This window comes from Lagopus leucura, unplaced genomic scaffold, assembly GCF_019238085.1.
Source record: "Lagopus leucura isolate 7727_CA_CO unplaced genomic scaffold, USGS_WTPT01 Super-Scaffold_100018, whole genome shotgun sequence".
NCBI classification, from domain to species: Eukaryota; Metazoa; Chordata; class Aves; order Galliformes; family Phasianidae; genus Lagopus; species Lagopus leucura.
Window position 1 is genome coordinate 12,513,706 of NW_024962272.1, and position 18,519 is coordinate 12,532,224.

Consider the following 18,519-nt stretch of genomic DNA (forward strand, 5'->3'; position numbering starts at 1 on the left):
GTGCTAATACTTTTCCTTCTGGCAGCTGGTCTGAATTTTGCACAAGCTGAGAGCAGCTGTAACCATTGGTGATTTGTAGATAGCTTGCATGATAGTGGTTTGATTGGTGATTGCCAGGGGACAGATACTTGTGCCAGGAAAGGGCAGATTTTGGCAGACTGTGCAGACAGACTGAGGATTGATGGCAGAGAGATTGAGTTATCCTGTCATCAGTCTATTTAGAAAGGGTTTGAACATCTCTAAGAGGAAAGGCAAATTCAGAAAAGCTTCTGAGTTTTTTTCCCCATTCAGAGGCATTGTGGATCTTGGTTCAGGTATTGTAAATCAGGCTATTGTAAGATTTATTTGTTTGATACAGAATATAAGTGTAAATTTAACTCACTGCTTTCATAAGGAGTGCCACCTGATTGTCGCAGGATACAAAGAGTCAGTACAGATGCTTGCCTGCCTCATTCAACTGCACCAAAGTCCAGACTCTGACTTTAGATACAGCACAGCACTGTATTCCCCTATAAAATAAATTAGGAGTGTTTATTCATCTGAGATATTGTGTCATTAATGCAGTTACAGACAGAAGAAATTTTGTGTGTGGTCCTGCCTGCTTCAGGATTCTAGGGAGGACTGTTAGTGCGCCACATTAAATTGTACCTGAATAACATCTAGATGCTTAATTAACAATCTAAAACTTTTTGTCATTGCTGCCAATGCATTGGAATTGCAAACACAACTTGTGCAGCCTTACTCTTGTGTCCTTCTTTGCACCATGTGTCTGTTTATGCCACATGGCTAACATCTACCTGTTCAGCACTGAATATATCTATATGGGATGCAAAACTATGAGGAAGTCAAAATAAGACTTGAGAAAGAAATGAATCAGGTCACTTAACAAAAAAATCAGCTAAGAGACTAGCTTAAATATTTGCCATTCATAAGTACAATTACTCTCTACTTGGTGGGAATTACAAATTTTAGGGCATAAAATTCACTGCCTGTGAACATTTGTAGGAGTAAATATACTAAGAAATGCCAAAAAAAGAAGCAATTTTAATTCCAAAACAGTTAGATTTGTGTGTTTAATCTGTTTTAGCCAGATTTCATGTAAAAGCTATATTTGTCCATAGTTTCACTCTTTTTCCCCTACAAAATGATAATTGAGAAGATTATGAAAATGTGAAATAGTGCTATCTTACAATTTCTGTTGTGTGTTACCCACAGAAGAAATTGACTGTTTACTGTTAGGGCTGAATGAATTTGTGTGCAATATATACTTAGAAACTTGATTTTGAATGCAGATGAGTGACTTAATTCAACAAGACTGTCTTATTTCTGACCTGGGACCGCAGTGTCTTCATGCTGGTACCTGAATCATTATTTTCTAAATGGTGGTGATCCCTATACATGTATTTTTCTCTTATACACTGTAATGAATATCCCTGAGTATAAATATTATCTTTTTGGCAATAATTATTTGGCAATTTGAAATGAAACTGGGGAAAAAGGGCATTGCAAGTGATAGAAAATATCTGAAATCCTCTGTAATCTTACTTTTGAAAATTAAGTTTCATTTTAATAATTATAATGGTGTTCTTATTCTTACTTTCTCATAAAATCTTAGAAGAGTAAGTTAACATTTTACAAGTTGCTTGTAGCTCAGTACTTAAGGTTTTCTTCATTTTGCAGACTGGCTAGATAGCTCTTGTAAGTTATTGTGTCTTTGTTCTGTGGATTTTGCTCCCACATGAAGAAATAGACTGGTGAAGTAAGAAAAATTGGGACTCTCTTAAGTCGTATTGGAGCACAGAGACATCCAAATCACTCAGCTGATGAACTGCATACTCTTTTAAATGAGTCTGTGTGCCACCAAGGATAAGATAACTCAGTGGTGAGAGCTAGTAGCCAGGCCCCAGACCCAAGGCTGTGTGGCACCCCGTCCACAGAGCCAGTGCCTCTCCAGGGATGGTGCCTCTCTGTTGCAGGGCAGCTCGGTCATCTCAGCAGAAGCCCAACAAAGCTGATAGGTGTAGGCCACTTCTTAGACTGTCATTTGTGATGATTTTTTTCTGTGTCACAGGGCCCAGTTGAAAGCTTCCCAAGGGGTGTACCTAGGCACAAAACACTTGCATGGATTCTGCGTGTTTGTCAGGATGAGTATGCTGCACTGTATTTAAATATGCCTAGTACTTGGGCTTTCTTCTTTCCTTTTTCTGCCCATTTCCTTTTTCTGTTTGGGCACTAAAGAGGAGATTGAAAGGGAGAAATGGTAGGAGAAATTTGCTTCTGCTGGTGCCCAGCCCAGGGATAAGTGCTTCCCAACAAGCTGATTTATTCTCCTCCCTCAGTCCCTGCGTGACTGCGTGAATGAAAGGTGAAAGATCTAGGTCTCACTAATTTTAATAATCAAAACAGCAGCCTTGTGTACAGAACCTTTACATTTTTGGTAGCATACAAATCATAGCTTTTTTAATCTTCTCCCTGGGACTTTTGTGTGAGCATAACCACACTTGGAATTTCAGGTTTTGGTCCTATCCTATATTACTTTCTCAGAAGAAAAAGAAATGGATTTTATAGATTTTCAGTTAACCATTCGAAAGACATGAAACTGTTATCCTTTGTAACCTAGTGGTACAAATATGGGCAATTACATTTTTGGCACTGCCTCTTGGGAAGAATACAGATGTATTGCTTTAACCCATTCCTAACATAATTCATATGTGGCCATATATTGTAGACGCTGCTTTTAGTGACAGAACTAAGTGTCAGAGCACAACAAGACTTAATTTGTCAAAAAAGAATACCGTTATTCTTCATATAAATACAGCAGTCCTGATTCTACTGACGTTCACAGGGATTTTGCACCACTGTCACTTTAATAAATTACTCTCTGTTGATATTACAGTGAAGAGAATTAGACCTTTTTTTGTATTATTGTTTCATTTTTCTGTTTGTAGGATTTCACGCTTAGCATTTGATTTCAAATTTTCTTGCTATCCTCATATGTGTTTTTGTCTGTACTCCTAAAGAACTAGCTAGTTGGAGTTCAGTGCATTATTTTGGGTTAAAAAAAATATGAAAAAAAAAACAAAACACCAAAACAATGAAAAAACAAAAAACAAAAAACAAAAAACTAATCTGGCAAAATAAGTGAAGTGTAGAAAAATCTTCAGGGAAAGTAGGACTGAAAATGAAAAACTTCAGTTTGCTGAAATTGTGTAAATTTGAGCACCCCAGAGAATGAAGTACTCAGTGACTGTGTTCGTATGGTGAAGTCTGATGCTTGTTTATTTAGGACTGCTGCACATGAAGTAAGAGTGTATAGTTTTTTTGCATGTGGGAGGTGATGTGTGTGCTTTTTATGATTTAGACGTTTGGACCTGTTTGTATAGGACCATTGAGATTCCAATTTTGATTCGTGACCAGGGCAAAGGAGGACTGTGGTTGTGTGCAGTTTCCTTTGTTTTGCAGCCTCTGAAGGCAAGCAAATTATTTTTGCAGATCAACTCAGAGATACACTGATTAGGATTGTCTATATAGTCTTCCACTTCATTTTGTGCTTTTGTTCTGTGCATGTTCATTAGGTTAGCACAGAAAAACCATTGCATTCTGCATGGTAGCATTTGCTTTTGCTGATCAGAAATAAGGCTATATTGTCAGCTTCCTTTTTGAGAGTATTTGATTTCCATGTAAATCTGTTCTAATCAATATGTTGCTAAGAAACAGCCATGACTGAAGTTTTTGTAAAAGGGGAAGTTTGAGAATAAATTAATGTTATCCGAAAAATAGAGAATATTGATGCTGAAGCTATTTAATGCTTCTATCTAACTTACAACACAAGAAGCCATAAGTGGGTATTCACAAGTGGATAATTGCAAGCTGAAGTGTTTTACAAGGTGATGGGAAGCTGCAAGGAGATAAGAAATCCAGTGTGATTAAAAAAAAAAAAATAAAATAAAAATGACAGCGCTGATGAACCAAGCAGTCAAGAGAAAGATGGTTATAAAGAGAAAGGCAAAACTCTTCAAAAAGAAGGAAGTCAGTAAAGAAACAGAGAAGGTTTATCAGAAAAAAAATTAGAGGAAAATGTTTGGTAAAGTTCCTTGGCTTTGCAGAAGATGTTTTGCAATTGGACTTGATGATCTTGAAGGTTTTTTTCAACCTGACAAATTCTATGATTCTATGATTCTATGTTTTGTGAAAATAGTCTGTGCAATGTCTTGGGTAAAAAAAAAAAAAGAAAAAAAAGAAAAGAGAAACACTGCTTTATTTAGAGCTCTGCAAAATATAAACACTGATCCTTCTAATATTTTGCCAAAACCCCATTGTGTTTTCATGATGAATTTCAGAGTTAATGTATTCATTTTCAAATCTGCATTAGCAAAATTGATAGAGCTTGGTTTGTACTGTGACCACCTCCTGGATGGCTGAGCTAGCTAGTGTGGTGCAAATGGTTTTCTGCATTGGGCAGCTTCCTGCTTACTACAGCAACAGTTAGAAAGAAAATAGCAAGGGAGAGGAAGTCTATAGGGAATAAAGCATGTTCTTTGACAAGGAGGAGGATATGGCTGCGAACAGCAGTAGAGTGCCAACATCTAGAGTCAAGTCAGTCAACTTGTGCATCTGATCTCACAACTTGTGTACAGTGATGCTGGAGCAGGCTGAAATAATGAGGTGATGCCTCTCTGTCCATGGGTGTCACTTTCTCTGCAGCAGTAATTTTTAGTTCTATAATTGAAGGGGGTTTGGAGGATGTGAGGCTTCACGGCTTCAGGAATAGCACTTAAGGAAGAGTATTATTCTGAAATAAATTCAGCATCTCTGATTTGTTGTATTGGAAGAGAGAGGAACACCTCATAGGTCCATTTCAGATCATTCAGATCAGAAAAGTAAACTGCTAATGCAGTGAAATATACGTACATATACATAAGCTCTGTATTTGTTGAGCTGCAGACCTCACTCAGTTTTGAGTGGAAAGTCACCACTTGAAGAGTTAAAACATTTTCCATAAGACCATTCAAGGTCTACATTTTGGTATCGTGGAAAAATACGGCTGAAAAGGTGCCGTAATTCCCTTCCCAAGCCAGTAAAAAACATACCTATAGTTTTCCAAACAGATATTTGTCTGACATAACTTTAAAATTTCCTGAAGTGGAGATTTCTGAACTTCTTTATGTGCATTTCTACTGACTGAGGAAGGTTTCATAACATTTTATCACAGTTTTTCTTGACTGAATTTTGACATGTAACTCCTCGTTCCCATCTAGCACTATACAAATATTGTTTCCTTCTCTATGCAAGTCTTCTGCTGCCCTGTATCCTTCTCTGGCTCACATATTTCTAGTGATTAATACACCCCATTCCTGCTAGATTTTTGTCTCTGATGTGTGTTTCATTTGACAACCAATAACAAGAGGCCATGAATTCCTCATGCTTTATGATAGGGCACATCATTTGAGCTACAGATACTGCAGACATGCCTGTGAGACAGCAGGCAGCTGTATGGCTACCATTTATCCTACAGCTGAAGGAGGGCTTTAGCTCTCCCAGGGCTGCCTGGTTTGGCAACAGTAGCTGGCCATTCTTCCTTGTGCTGCCTGTGGCTTTGACAAAGATCCCATCTGCAGTGCAGGCAAATCAGTGAGCCACAGAGCCTCTCCTGCTGCCTCCAAAACAGCAATAATATAGTATGTGCCTCACAGAGGACAAACCATGAGGATTTATTGGTGATTGTGTTTAAGAGACTGTGCTGCAGGACAAGTCTTTGCTGGTGGAACCCTTGATGACAATCACCTGTGAAGTAAAGGAGGAGAGGGGGCGGTTACCCATCCTCCCTCCTTCATGGGCCGCACTTGGAAAACACTATGCATTACTGTTCTGGTTTAACCTAGCAGGCAGCTCAGCAGCACGTCGCCCCATAATGGGACAGGGGAGAGAATCATAAAAGTGTTAGAATTCACAAGTTGACAGATAAAGACAGTTTAGTATTTTAAGCAAAATCTGTATGTACAAGCAAAGCAAAACAAGGGATTTATTCACTGCTTCCAGTGGGCGAGCAGATGTTCAGGCACTTCCAAGGAAAGCTGGGCCCATCATGCATAGCAGTGTACTGGAAAGACAAACACCTCTGCTCTGAACTTACTCTCATTCCTTGTTCTTAGCCCCAGCTTTTATCACTGAGCACGTCACAGTGTGTAATCTGTTTGGTCAGCCTGGGTCTGCTGTCCTGCCTCTGACCCCCTTCTTTCCCTGCCTAGCCTCCTTCCTGGCAGGGCAGTATGAAACACTGCAAAGTCCTTGGCTCTGTGTAAGCACTGTTCTGCAACAATGAAAACATTCCTGTTTTAACAGCACAGTTTTCATCAAAAATCCTAAACATGGCATAATGCAAGCCTCTGAGAAAAAAAGAAAAAAAAAAAAAAAAGAAAAAAAGAGATCTCAGCCAAAACAAGGACAATTACAGACCTCTTATTTCTTCCTACAGGGTTTTGCAGTGCTGGAAAATAGGTTTCTTGGGTGAACTGCCTTGCCAGCCTGTCCCAGACCTAGACATCTGTGCATCTGGTCTGTTCCTGCATCCTGTAGGTTGCATGGTTTTGGGGGAACCACTTGCTTTATAAAGCAACCCTCTAACGGATTCTAGGGTATTTTCCTTAACTGGAAACTTCCCTTGCAGATATTATGACCTTTGGAATGCACTAGGGGTGTGTGAATGCTTGCATACATGAAAATATGGATGAGGCTGTAAGAAAAAAAAAATAGCAGTTAGATTGGCACTGACTAGGGATCTTTCACAATCGTGCTCCAAAATAAAGCTGAATCAACACATAAGCAGCTGTGACTCTTAGATGAAAAGCAACAACAAAAAGGCCTGATGATATATTTGAGTGGCTAAAATCTGTACAGAACCATCTCAGTGGAAATTACACAGATTGCACATTCATTTCTATCTAGAGGAGTTAGGCATTTGAAACAAGTTTTCCAGCAAGAAGAACATGCATTTTAGGGGAAAAGCATTTTGGTCACTGAGGCTGACCTTTGATACCTGACAACACTAAAGATTTGTTCCTGTGAAGCTGACAAACATACTTTTTATTTAATTATGGTCGTGGGTACCTATTGCTTAAACTATGCTGTGTAGGGAAGAAACTAATCTGTCACTGATTTATTCTGCTTGAAAGTGATACAGTGTTACCAATATAATTTGGTCTTCCTGTGAAGCTGCTACAAATATGGAAATACAAAACTTTGATTTTCATGTGAAAGCAAAATGAGAGACTTTATCACTTGGGTTAAATTTTGACTCTGTCAAAGTTCTCTGTCTGTTATGATCTTCAAAGAAATGCCTCCCCCTTGTTTCATAGTAGTTGCAGGTGAACAGACGCCTAAAGTCTGCTTCTTGATTTTAAGCCTCCATTTCCAGTCAGTTTCTCCTGACTGGAGAAACTTCTCCTACAAGAGCCCTCCAAGGAGTCCCCTTTCCTCTATAATTTAGAGATTGTTGGAGAGGGAGTCTTTGAAGCATGTGCTGACTGGAGGCATTCATCTGCTGGGTGTGGGAATGTTCTCTGGCTCTCTGGATCAACATCCGTTCTGGTTCCTCTGACTTCCTAGAGGCGTGCTCCTGGATGGGAAATGAACATTTTGGGCAGCATAAGAAAGATTTTCTTACCTCATGTATCCAGAAACAATGGAGTGCAAGCTTAAAAACGCACTGCAGGATGTAAATCTGTTAAACGGATTAATGATACCTGTCAGAAGATGTGAGATTATTTATCCTCTAAACATCCAAGCATGACAAGTCTCAGTTTTTGAATCACAGACTTAATGTCTACAACATCGTTTTTGGCTCAATGTGCTGTATCAGGATGGAAGGGCATGCATTTGTTTGAGCTCTGAGAAGCAGTGTGCTTCATCAGGAAAGGCTTGGGTATAAGGCTGCTTGGGGCAATCCTCTTCTGTCTCCTTCACCACAAACAAAGCACTATTAATCCACTACTAACTGACTGTGGCAAGGACTATTAAGATGACAGCACTGTGGCTAACACTGATGGCTCTGTTCTGGAAAGCTGTTAGAGATTAGAGACAAAGAGAGGTTGGCTGAAAGGTGGAAAGAAGCAAGAACAGCTATTGCTCTGCACAGCTGAACAGCTGAGAAAGCACAAGAGCAGTGTGCTGTGCTCCTTCCGTCATGAAAAGCAGCAGCAGTTGCAAAGCAAATAGCACTGTTTTAACAAACCCACTCTGAATTTGCAGAAGAATCCGAATTTACTTTGAACAGCTCCACTAACTGAACTGAGTCTAAGCTGGCTTCTCTTTGGGCAGCTTATTTCAGCTGGCCTTGATTTTTCTCCTTGTATTCTATTTTTGGCTCTTAATTCAATTATCTGTATTCAGCGTGGAACATTTTAAGAGACTAGTAATATAAAATAATGTTGTTATAATTGCATTACCCTCTATTAGGCTGGGTCCTCTTATTCAGCCTAATGGAATTGCATAAACATTATTCAACATCACAGTTACCTGTACTAGTTGAATTTGGGAATGGCAAAGAGTATTCAAAGTAATGTTTGTATCACCTGGGTCAAAAAAAGTGTGCCAAGCCATGACTCGTAAGTTGTCTTCTAAAGGGAGTGAAAGATAAAATAGGGACTTAACAATTGAGCTAAAAGGATGTCTGTTCTGTTAGGAAACTTGAATCTTAACTCTCTAATAAAAGAATCTGAATCAACGCTTTTGCTGAAGCACACAACTTACATATTAATCATGCAAAAAATAAAGAACAAAGTAGAATCTACAGCAAATATGGAAGTTTACGGGGAATAAAGTCTCAGGTAAACTGTTTTAGGGCAAGATATTTAACTACACATCTCCCAAAAGGAGAGGAGAAGATTCATTATGGCCTTAAAATCTAGCAGAGGTGATGCTGACTGATGTGATATGTATTTACTGTCCCGCTTTTGACTTGTGGTGTGTCATGCAGGTATGTCCCTGCATGGACTCCAAAAAGAACTTATGCTAGTGCAAGATCAACTGGGAAATCTTTCAGGCTAACAGTGTCATTTTTCATTGAAGGAGCCACAGTTAATAAGACATCATGGCACAAAAATCAACTCTATAAATAATCCTCTTTATCTGAGCTGCCTTCTTACTTGATTAAGGATATGTGTGCTCATAACTAAACAGCTCTTGTCACAATACTAAAATAGGCTGGTTTTTGGTAATTATGACTTTCAGCATGGCTGAGACATCAGTAGTGACTTCAGGGATAATTCAAGTGATGTGTAACTCACGGAAGTGTGTTGTGAGGGGGTTTCAGGATATTGCAGTCTTCAAGAGATCTTGTTAGAGTTTAGGGAGCAAATACGCGTAAAGTAAATTGGTTTTATCTTTGATGCAGTAGGTGAAAGGAGAAGTAGGTAGACACAGTGATCACTTTTTTGACCATCTAAACTGAAGTCTAAGAATATATGTTTACAAGGCCATGCCAGATGCAAACCAAAACCATGTGTTCTTTCCAATTCTGCCTTTGAGAAGCTCTCATTTTTATTTTTTGAGCCTACTTGGCTGGCTCATGCTACTATTCACTATAGGGTTATTTCCGTACTTTTACGCACAGGAAGGTCATGTGGATTATTTCAATGGCAGTCTGTAGTCAGATATGTTGCCACAGCAGACTTCTTAATTATATGCTGAAGTCTGGAATAGTGTGAAGCAAAACCCAGCCCCAGCAAATAACAGTATAGATATGTGTTGGGAGCATACATGCTAGAACTGCATTGCCTCTTGATGGCACAGGGGTAGAATGAAAGGATGGAATTTATGATCATGAAACTTTTTCTTTTGGTCAGAAATAACAGCATGCTTTGAAAATTGTTATTAGTATTAAATTTTGTTTCTAAATCTAAGAAAATTGATATTTGTTGGCGTGAGGTTAAGTCAAGGACAGTGATACTGTGTTGAGGAAGCAGCACAGAGATGCAGAGATGAGTTGTGTTCAGAGAGGGGTGCCCTGTTCTGTCACTGGTGCTGATAAAACAAGACCTCCCTTCCCCTATAGCGTGTGATTTTCTCCAGTTTTATGCAGGGCATGCAGCAAGAGTTGCCTGCTGTTCCTGCTTATCCCTATGCCATGTCTTAGGATCATTCACAACCTAGGGATATGAGGAGTGTTTTGGGTTTTCTATAGCTTGTCAATTTAGAATATAATTAGTTTTCTTACTTGTCACCATTTTGTCTGATAGCTGCTTTTTTTCTACACAGAGGGATTTTTCTTGAGCCTAGGCTGTGCAGAATGGACAGTTTCTTAGCTCAGCACCAGAGAGTGGAGAAATTCAGCTCTGTAATGTGTAGCTCTCATCTTTCTTCTCTAGGGCAGCCTACCATTTCTCATCTGGCTCCAGCTTCTGTCTTCTTAAAACAAGAAATGCAGTCAAAAAGCGGTAACAAGGAAGATGTTGGGTAGCATAGTGAAGGCAGAGAAAACCTCTGCAGTTTCCCTAAATGCTTAAGCTGACTATGAGACTGCTATTGGCAGTAACTAATGACTACTCATAACCCATAATTTTAACTTCCACCAAAGACATTTTGTCCAACATTTCCGGGTTTTGGATGTGAAACCAACAGCAGATTTGATAAAAAACAGAATCAATAATAGTAGACTGCAGGTAATTGTCATACTCATTCTGCTTTTAACAAATAATGAAGCATCCCCATTTAATCTTCATGAAAGAATACTTTAAGGTACTTTAAGAAATTATCTTTAGATTTGAGCTCAGTGAAAATTCAGAAAAGGGCAATTCTAGTTTCTCGTCAGCACAGATGATGGTCTCATCTTGCTTCATCCAGGAAAATGGCTTTGCATTACTGGAATATAAGTCATAGGCTGCTGCTGTGAGAAGTGAGCTGCAGTTCTGATCTGTAATTGTTATATCACTTAATGCATTCAAAAAATGAAATGCGTCTTCACAGCAAGTGGTCAGTCTGGCAGATATGCAAGTATTGACACAGTTTGTCTGTTAGTTTGTTCATATTCTCTAAAAGATGCTAACAGAAAAAGGCTCTTTAAAAGCATCTGAGCTCAACTGCCTCTGGTAGACAAAAATTTCCATCGGCTGTGTTGCATTTGGCTTAACTGGAAGGTAATAATACAGTAAAAGGAAATAGGATTTTTTAATCCAAACAACTGTTTCCAAAGAAAATTGCACGGGCTAATTCGTTACTAATAAATGACAATGGACAACAAATGACACAGCACAAATTTCCTACATTTTACTTTGTCTTAAACTGTTTCCTACTGTGGAGGAATCATTTAGTTTTCCAGGTTTTCCTCATCTACATCAGAGAGTCTAATACACGTGGAACCACCTTCAAGCCACAGGGATGACAATTTGATAGCAGTTATCTTAATTGAGTAAATAGATTTATAGAACAATTGGCTACTTTTCACCTGCAGCTCTTTGCAGTTTACACTGACTGAAAAAAAATAGCTTGCTGTGCAAAATGGCGTCTTAGAGTAGTGAAGAAATAATATGACAACAGAATGAGATTCTATTCATTATATTGCTCAAACATCTAGAAATATGTGATTCCTTGCCATCACCTCTATGAAATTACAGAGGCTGGAGCATTTGTCCATTTGCTATAAGAGAAGGGATTTGACCCTCATACAAGTTTTCTGTTAGTATAAAAGAACTGCATTTTCCCGAGACAACTTGTATTTGCCTGCTTGCTTTTTGGTGCCATTAGCTTGGCATTCAGATATTTAAGACACCTTAGGATAATCTCAACAAAAAAATTGCATATGGTTTTAAATGTATTTGCACTCTCATTGCACTACACACAACTCACACACCCGAAAAATACGTTGTGACTTTACGTAAGTATTTTGTGTGTCATTTGAGGGACCATTTCCCACACTTTGCTAGGCTCTGCAGTTCATTAGAGAAATCTTCACCAAAAACTCTTAATCCTGGCAGTTTTCCTAGTAGAATCAATCTCAGTGATCGGTAATGACAAAAACAGCCTTGGTATTAGTATTTCACTTGATAAATTGCAGAGATCTAGGCTTCACTTACATTTGTCAACAATGACTTTCCAGTGAAGTGCAAGGCATTTGAAAAATTACCTCTAATGTTTCAGGCTAGAGGGAGAGAAATACTTTTTCAAACTATGAGAACATTTCCCTCATGAACCATTAAGCCAACTGGGGAGAAAGGAAAGCAGGACAGGCATGGGAGTATGCTCGAATCTCTAAAGCAAGGGTTGAATAGCCACATGCCAAATTATTTTATTCCTGTGAGCCATACTATGAAATGATAAAGTGTTTTTGTTATGATATAGTGCACCACAAAACATTAAAAGAGGCTAAATTTCCTTTCTTTAAAGCAGATTTTTCTAGGCTGATGTACTTGCGCCTGCCCTTGCTCCTTATTTGTGTCTATGCTGAGGTAAATCCTTCTCATCTTCTCTCAGATCCTCTGTGTTGGTTCCCAGTTTCTCTGTTTCTGTATCCTTCATCTCTACCACTGATACAGATGCCATCTTTGTGCTGGGGTGCTTATATCTTTTGTAACTCTGCGCTGTTCTGTCCAACCTAAAATCCAGTTTGGGACACTTTGATAAGGGGTGGCTCATGTCCCAGGGTAAACACATCTGTTAGTCTTCTCCACTCTCCTCTCTGCTACTTCCTTCTTTAGCCGGTAGGGTGGAAGCAAACAAAGGTGTCTTCTGAGGATGTCCTTCCAGGATAGGCACATCAAGAGAGTGAATCATTCTGTTTCTAGCATCATCTATTGATTGCTCACATTAGATGATGCGAATACCTCCTCAAAATCACCGGTTAATTTGGACGGAGAATTATCTGAAATGTGGAGTTCTTGTTCTCTACCGGCTCTTCAGTTGTCTGGTTAGACAAAATATTCTTACTGCTAGTTGGTTACTGGTTTTCTTTGAATACTGGCAGTAAACTGGAAGTTATGGAGAATTTAGATAGCAGGGTTAGATCACAAGAGTTCAAATGGTATCTGCACTGATCTTGCTGTTAGATCAGAAGCCTCAGTGGCTTACACAAGTGGAACACAGCTAGGCATTTTTTTCGAGTGGTTATAAGGTTTTATCTCCATGGCACATAAATCATGAAGTGAAAATAAAACAAAACTCTCAATAAATCACTGACCAAAATAAGCCTCTTTCTGGAATGTGACTCGTCTCAGGTATGGATGGGGCTGGAAGAGCCAGAACAATGTTCTGGACAGGAGAAGCCAGAGTACAATGACTCCGTATTTCACAGTGGGATGTGATATGTCTTTTCTACTACTTCGGGCATGTGACCTTCTGTGACTGTCAACACTGTCCACACAGTTTTGACAGTCAGCCATTTTGCTTTTCAGAAATGACAGAAATTCCCCCATTAGGATGAACTCATCTCCCATCCATTTGTTTTCTTGTTTTAATACCACATCAAAGAGAAGACAGGCATTTCCCAAAGTCAGTGAAAAAGGCATTACTGCTGGGTGATCTGAGAAGAGCTTAAGTTGAAAAAGTTAATGTGTATTTCAGTGAATGATAGAACGAATTCATCAAATTTGGAGAACTTTCCCAGTAATACACTATACTAAATTCTGACACATTTAGTCTAGGTGATCTACCAGTGCAAAAATTTGCTTCACATTCCAACTCCTAACGGCCTACCATTTGTACATCTCCACCCAGACATATAAAATTCATGAGGTCAGATCACCAAAGCACATAAAGAGAGTGTTCGACTATCAGGATGGAGGTTAAACTGTTGACAAAAGTAAATAAAAAAGAATGGTCTGAGGGAAAGGAAACGTGCTGAGTTAAGGCAAATCTTTTTTTCTAACTCTAGGTCCTTCTTCAGTTATCAGCAATGACGACGATTCAGCCAGTCCTCTCCATCACATCTCAAATGGCAGTAACACTCCGTCCTCTTCTGAGGGAGGTCCTGATGCGGTCATCATTGGGATGACAAAGATTCCTGTCATTGAAAATCCCCAGTACTTTGGAATTACCAACAGTCAGCTCAAACCAGATACTTGTAAGTACAAATAATTATATGTACTTCAGTCTTTCATTTTTCTTGTGCAAGTGCTGGGGCTCCTTAATGGAGCTAACAGAAAAAAAGAGTCTGAATTCCTGGGAGTGAAAGGGTGGGGTTAAAACGTCTGTGATTTGTTTAATGTACTGCTTTACATCTGTCAAAGACAAATTCAGACTTTGTAATGAGTCAATTAATTCATTAGTCTTATACTCAAAACCCAGTCCATATTCCATCAAAGTCACTGGTAGCCTTTCCATTGATTTCAGTGGTCTTTGGCCAGTCCTCTGCACCAAGTGCTGTCTTGGGAGAAATCAAATGCTGGGTCAGAAACAGCATTCAGTGTTGTTACATATTCACTGCTTTTGTTTTGGTAAAAAACATAACCAGATTTTGAAATCTAAGAATTTGTAAAGTTTTAAGAATCAACAAGGGTTAAAAACTCCATTATTTTAATTTAGCTGTGCAGTTCAATCTTTGTAGCTGGAAAAGACATTAAATATTTTTTAAAAGAGCTTGAAGTTCCTTATTGGACAATAAATGTCACATAGAAATTATTTCATGCTCAGTTTGAAGATGAAATGTAAAGTACCATGAAGAGTTAAAAATAATTAACTACACATAGCTAGAAAAGAGTATTCCTAACTTCAGCTACTGCTCTTCAAACCTATGACAATCTGTAGAATTGGACACGTAAAATATTGATTTTTGAACCAGCTATTAGCAGTGAAAAAACTGAAAAAAAATACCTGGATGGTACTGTGATACCATCACATCACATAGCAGCTGTAGTACTTAATATATTTCATCAGTACATTTAAGTCTTTAAGTGTTTCAGCCATCTTTTTGCCTCCGTTTTTTGTTTGTTTGTTTGTTTGTTCTTTTGGTGGGAGAGTACATACAGTTTCCCTGGAAGTCCAATATGTCTCTCTGAGAATTCAATCCAGAGATTCCCTGTGCAGCTGATGAGCATTGGGTGTGCAACTAAAGGATATCACCACCCATCTCTGTCATACCTGGAATGATACTGCTTCAAACCATGAGTTGTTGTTTAGGGCTTGCCTGCCTAGGTCATAAGGTCATAAGCAAAGGTCATCATCTCCAACTTTGCAAAGCTTAAGTGCTGTAATAGCTATCTTCCTTAACCTATGCATGGGTTTGTGCCTGCATATGTATCTGCATTACATCTAAGGTTGTAAAGTCTGATACTGGACTACCTACTTACGTTCCAAACATTGATACTCATCCACATCATGATAGCTGCACTAAGAATAATCCAAACAAAAATGCTTCTGCCATTCACGAGAAGGGATTTTTCTGCTTTTATTATACATTTCCAGTGTTCTCCTTCACTATGATTTTTACATGTGTGGCACTATTTAAGACTAGAAGTGCCCCATTATCTCTTATACCAGAGGTTATTTGAATAGCCTAGTATATGTATAGTATATGTGGGAGGATGTATTAAATAATCACTGATTTTATGATAATTGATCAGCACAAGGAAAATGTTATAAAGATGCATTGTGATTAGAACATTAATGCCTGTGAAAAATAGAAGCCACTAGAGAATTAGAAATGGGCAACATGCCCACTAGAGCTCTCTAATGTTATATAAAAGGCCATGCTTCTAAATATGAGGCTACTGTACCTCCATTCCCAGCTGCATTAGACAGCATTATAATTGTTTAAATAAACATTAGTGACTATGGAGTATTTCACTTTCAACATTAATGTTGAAGCAACATACATGCTGTTCTGGAGAAAAATACGCAAAAACTGTATGAAAGCACAGAATTATCTCACATTTAGTAAGCTGCACATTAAGTACAGATGCATTAAATCACAGCTGAGTAGCACTAAGTAGGTCTTGATCCTAAAAGTATATAAGTCTGTGTTTGGTTTTATGTGCTGCAATGAAACCCGCATGGTGTCAGGGAAATTAATCACAGTACATGAAGTTCAGCTTGTGCATAAATGTTTGCAAGACACGGCTGAAGGGTTTTCTACGGTGCTCTGGGGAATTACGAGGGGCTGATGCTCTGCATTTTGCCACATTGCCATGGTGGTCCTAATCTTTTGGTTTTATTGTAGCAAAAAAAATTAGGAAAACTGCGACTGTGTATAAACCAAGGCAGACACATGTGAACACGCATGCGTATGCTACACACCTGAACACATGTAAACATGCATGTACATACCATACATCTGAACTTGTGTGGACACGTGTGTGGACATGCTCAGACACCACACGTGAACACGTGTGCGAACATGTGTGAACATATGTTTGTGAACACATACATGCCTGACACATGTGAATGCATATTTAAGCACTGCACATCTGAACATACTTGAACATACATGTACATGCTATACACATGCATTTGTGAGCACACCACAGACCTGAACACACATGAGCATGCTTGTACACACTTGAATGCATCACACATAAACACACTTTAACACTGTTTGTCAGAGAGCTTCAAATCTTTTGTGCAGATCAGTTTTGCTTTGACTCCATAATTTTTTTGGATGCTGCTTGTGTGACCGACCCCATATCACACTGAACCAGCTGTCCAAGGGTGTGATCTTTACCCCTACTCAGCAGTGAAGAGCTCATATCTGGAGCACTGTGTCCAGATCTGGGAACCCCATTACGGAGAGACATGGTCATACTGGAAAGAGGACAATGCAGGGCCACCAAGATAGTGAAGGGCCTGGAGAACCTCTCCTGTGAGGAGAAGCTGAGAAAGCCAGGACTGTTCAGCCTGGAGAAGAGCATTCTCAGGAGGATCTTTGGTCCAAGTGTACAAGCATCTGATGCAATAGTGCAGAAAACAGAGATAGGCTTTTCCTGATGGTGTCCAGTATCAGGACAAGAGGCAGTGAGCACAAACTGAAACACAGGAGGTTTCCTCTGAACACCAGGCAGCACTTCAGTGCTGTGCAAATGACAGAGCACTGGCACAAGCTGTCCAGATGTTGTGGAGTCTCCTCCTTAGAGATCTTTGACAACTGTCTGGATGTGATCTTGGGCATCCTGCTCTGGCTCTCCCTGCTTGGGCACAGACTGGAGCTGATGGATTCAGAAAATCCTACCAATCTGAGCCCCTCAACCACTTTGTGATTCTATAATCTGTCTGCTAGAGGGAAATACAAATTATCTGATAGAAAAATAGCCCTTCTGTGAATGATTTCACATACTCTATCTCTCTTGCTCCCTTGTTAGTACAGAGCTGCATTTGTCATTTTGTAACTCATCAGCTTCCTCCTGATGTATATATCTGGTATTTATAAGCTAAGTAGCTCTCATACTTTTTTCCTGTATGCAATAACCAGATATCATCTGGTTTCCCATTTGCAGCAAGATAATTAACATTTATAGTTATTTCCTATCTCATCTAAGTTCCATTGTCCTCTAGCATTAAAGACAGCAATTATTGACAGTCCTGCTAGAAATGAATTTATTGAATGCTGGCCTGCAGAAAGGGATTGAACTTCGAGCTAGGTGAAACTGTATGAAGGTTGAGTTGTGGTTTTCACAGAAGCTGAAGGGGTATATCTGCTGTGTTTAGCAATTGGAGTTTCATTAAAACTTAATAACTATCTTGACTTCTGTGAAGATAACCATTTCAAGTAAATTTTATCATGCTCTAATGTATAGTATTCAAAATGTGCACGGTTAAAAGAAAATTTAAAAATTGACAGCAGTAAATTTAATTTGAAATTCTGACACTTTCAGTGTATTGGTACTTTAGTGACTGAGTGACTTAAATCAAAAAGTGACTTATTATGACTTAGTGACTAAAAATTAAAAAGTGCTGTCTCGTAAAGAATCAATCTCAAACAAAAAATTGTAATACTTCCCTTCTCCTGTGGGACAGTCATTGAGGTGGGAAATGCACATCCATGGAGACCAAGGCCCCAGTGACTTCAGGATCTGGATTTACAGTCATCACTTAGGGCTGAATTTCTGTCCCAGGTTTCAGCCCAAATGCTCATATGAACTTTTAATTGACTTAACAATTGAAAATTACCTTTCATCTTCTAACTAGAACTATCTGATACTTCCAACTCCGACTGCCCACCATTTTTGCCTTGGCAGCAAATGCACTGATGTTTCTTGGGCACTTGTCTGTCTGCCAGCCCATTCCAGCACTTCAGATTCTTCCTTCATCTGCTGTGGACCATTATTTACTGCTGGCTAGTGCAGCTCATCTGCCACACCAGTATCATGAACCTTTCTGTCTTGGAAAGTTACAGTCTGTGGTGCACGTTTCAGGCATGTACCAGACTTTTCTGTTTCTTTCTATGAGAAATCAAAAGATCATTTATTTTGTCAGTACTTAGCTAACAGTGACAACTCTTATTTCAGATGTGTGAGAAAGTCTACCACTTGGAGGTAGTGAAATGGTCTTTGCACTTAATTCACTGTTAACCACACTATGATACACTAATGTTAGCCTGCA

General features: G+C 39.0%; 1 protein-coding gene across 3 annotated transcripts in view; it reads left to right on the forward strand.

Annotated features, from left to right (window-relative positions):
• Window positions 1–18,519, forward strand: part of NTRK2 (neurotrophic receptor tyrosine kinase 2) — a 200,580-nt gene that overhangs the window by 100,355 nt on the left and 81,706 nt on the right. For all 3 annotated transcript variants that reach the window (XM_042877533.1, XM_042877531.1, XM_042877532.1), the window contains one exon: window positions 13,862–14,050. In XM_042877533.1, the coding sequence (XP_042733467.1) occupies window positions 13,862–14,050 (189 nt within the window). The remainder of the gene's footprint in view (window positions 1–13,861; window positions 14,051–18,519) is intronic.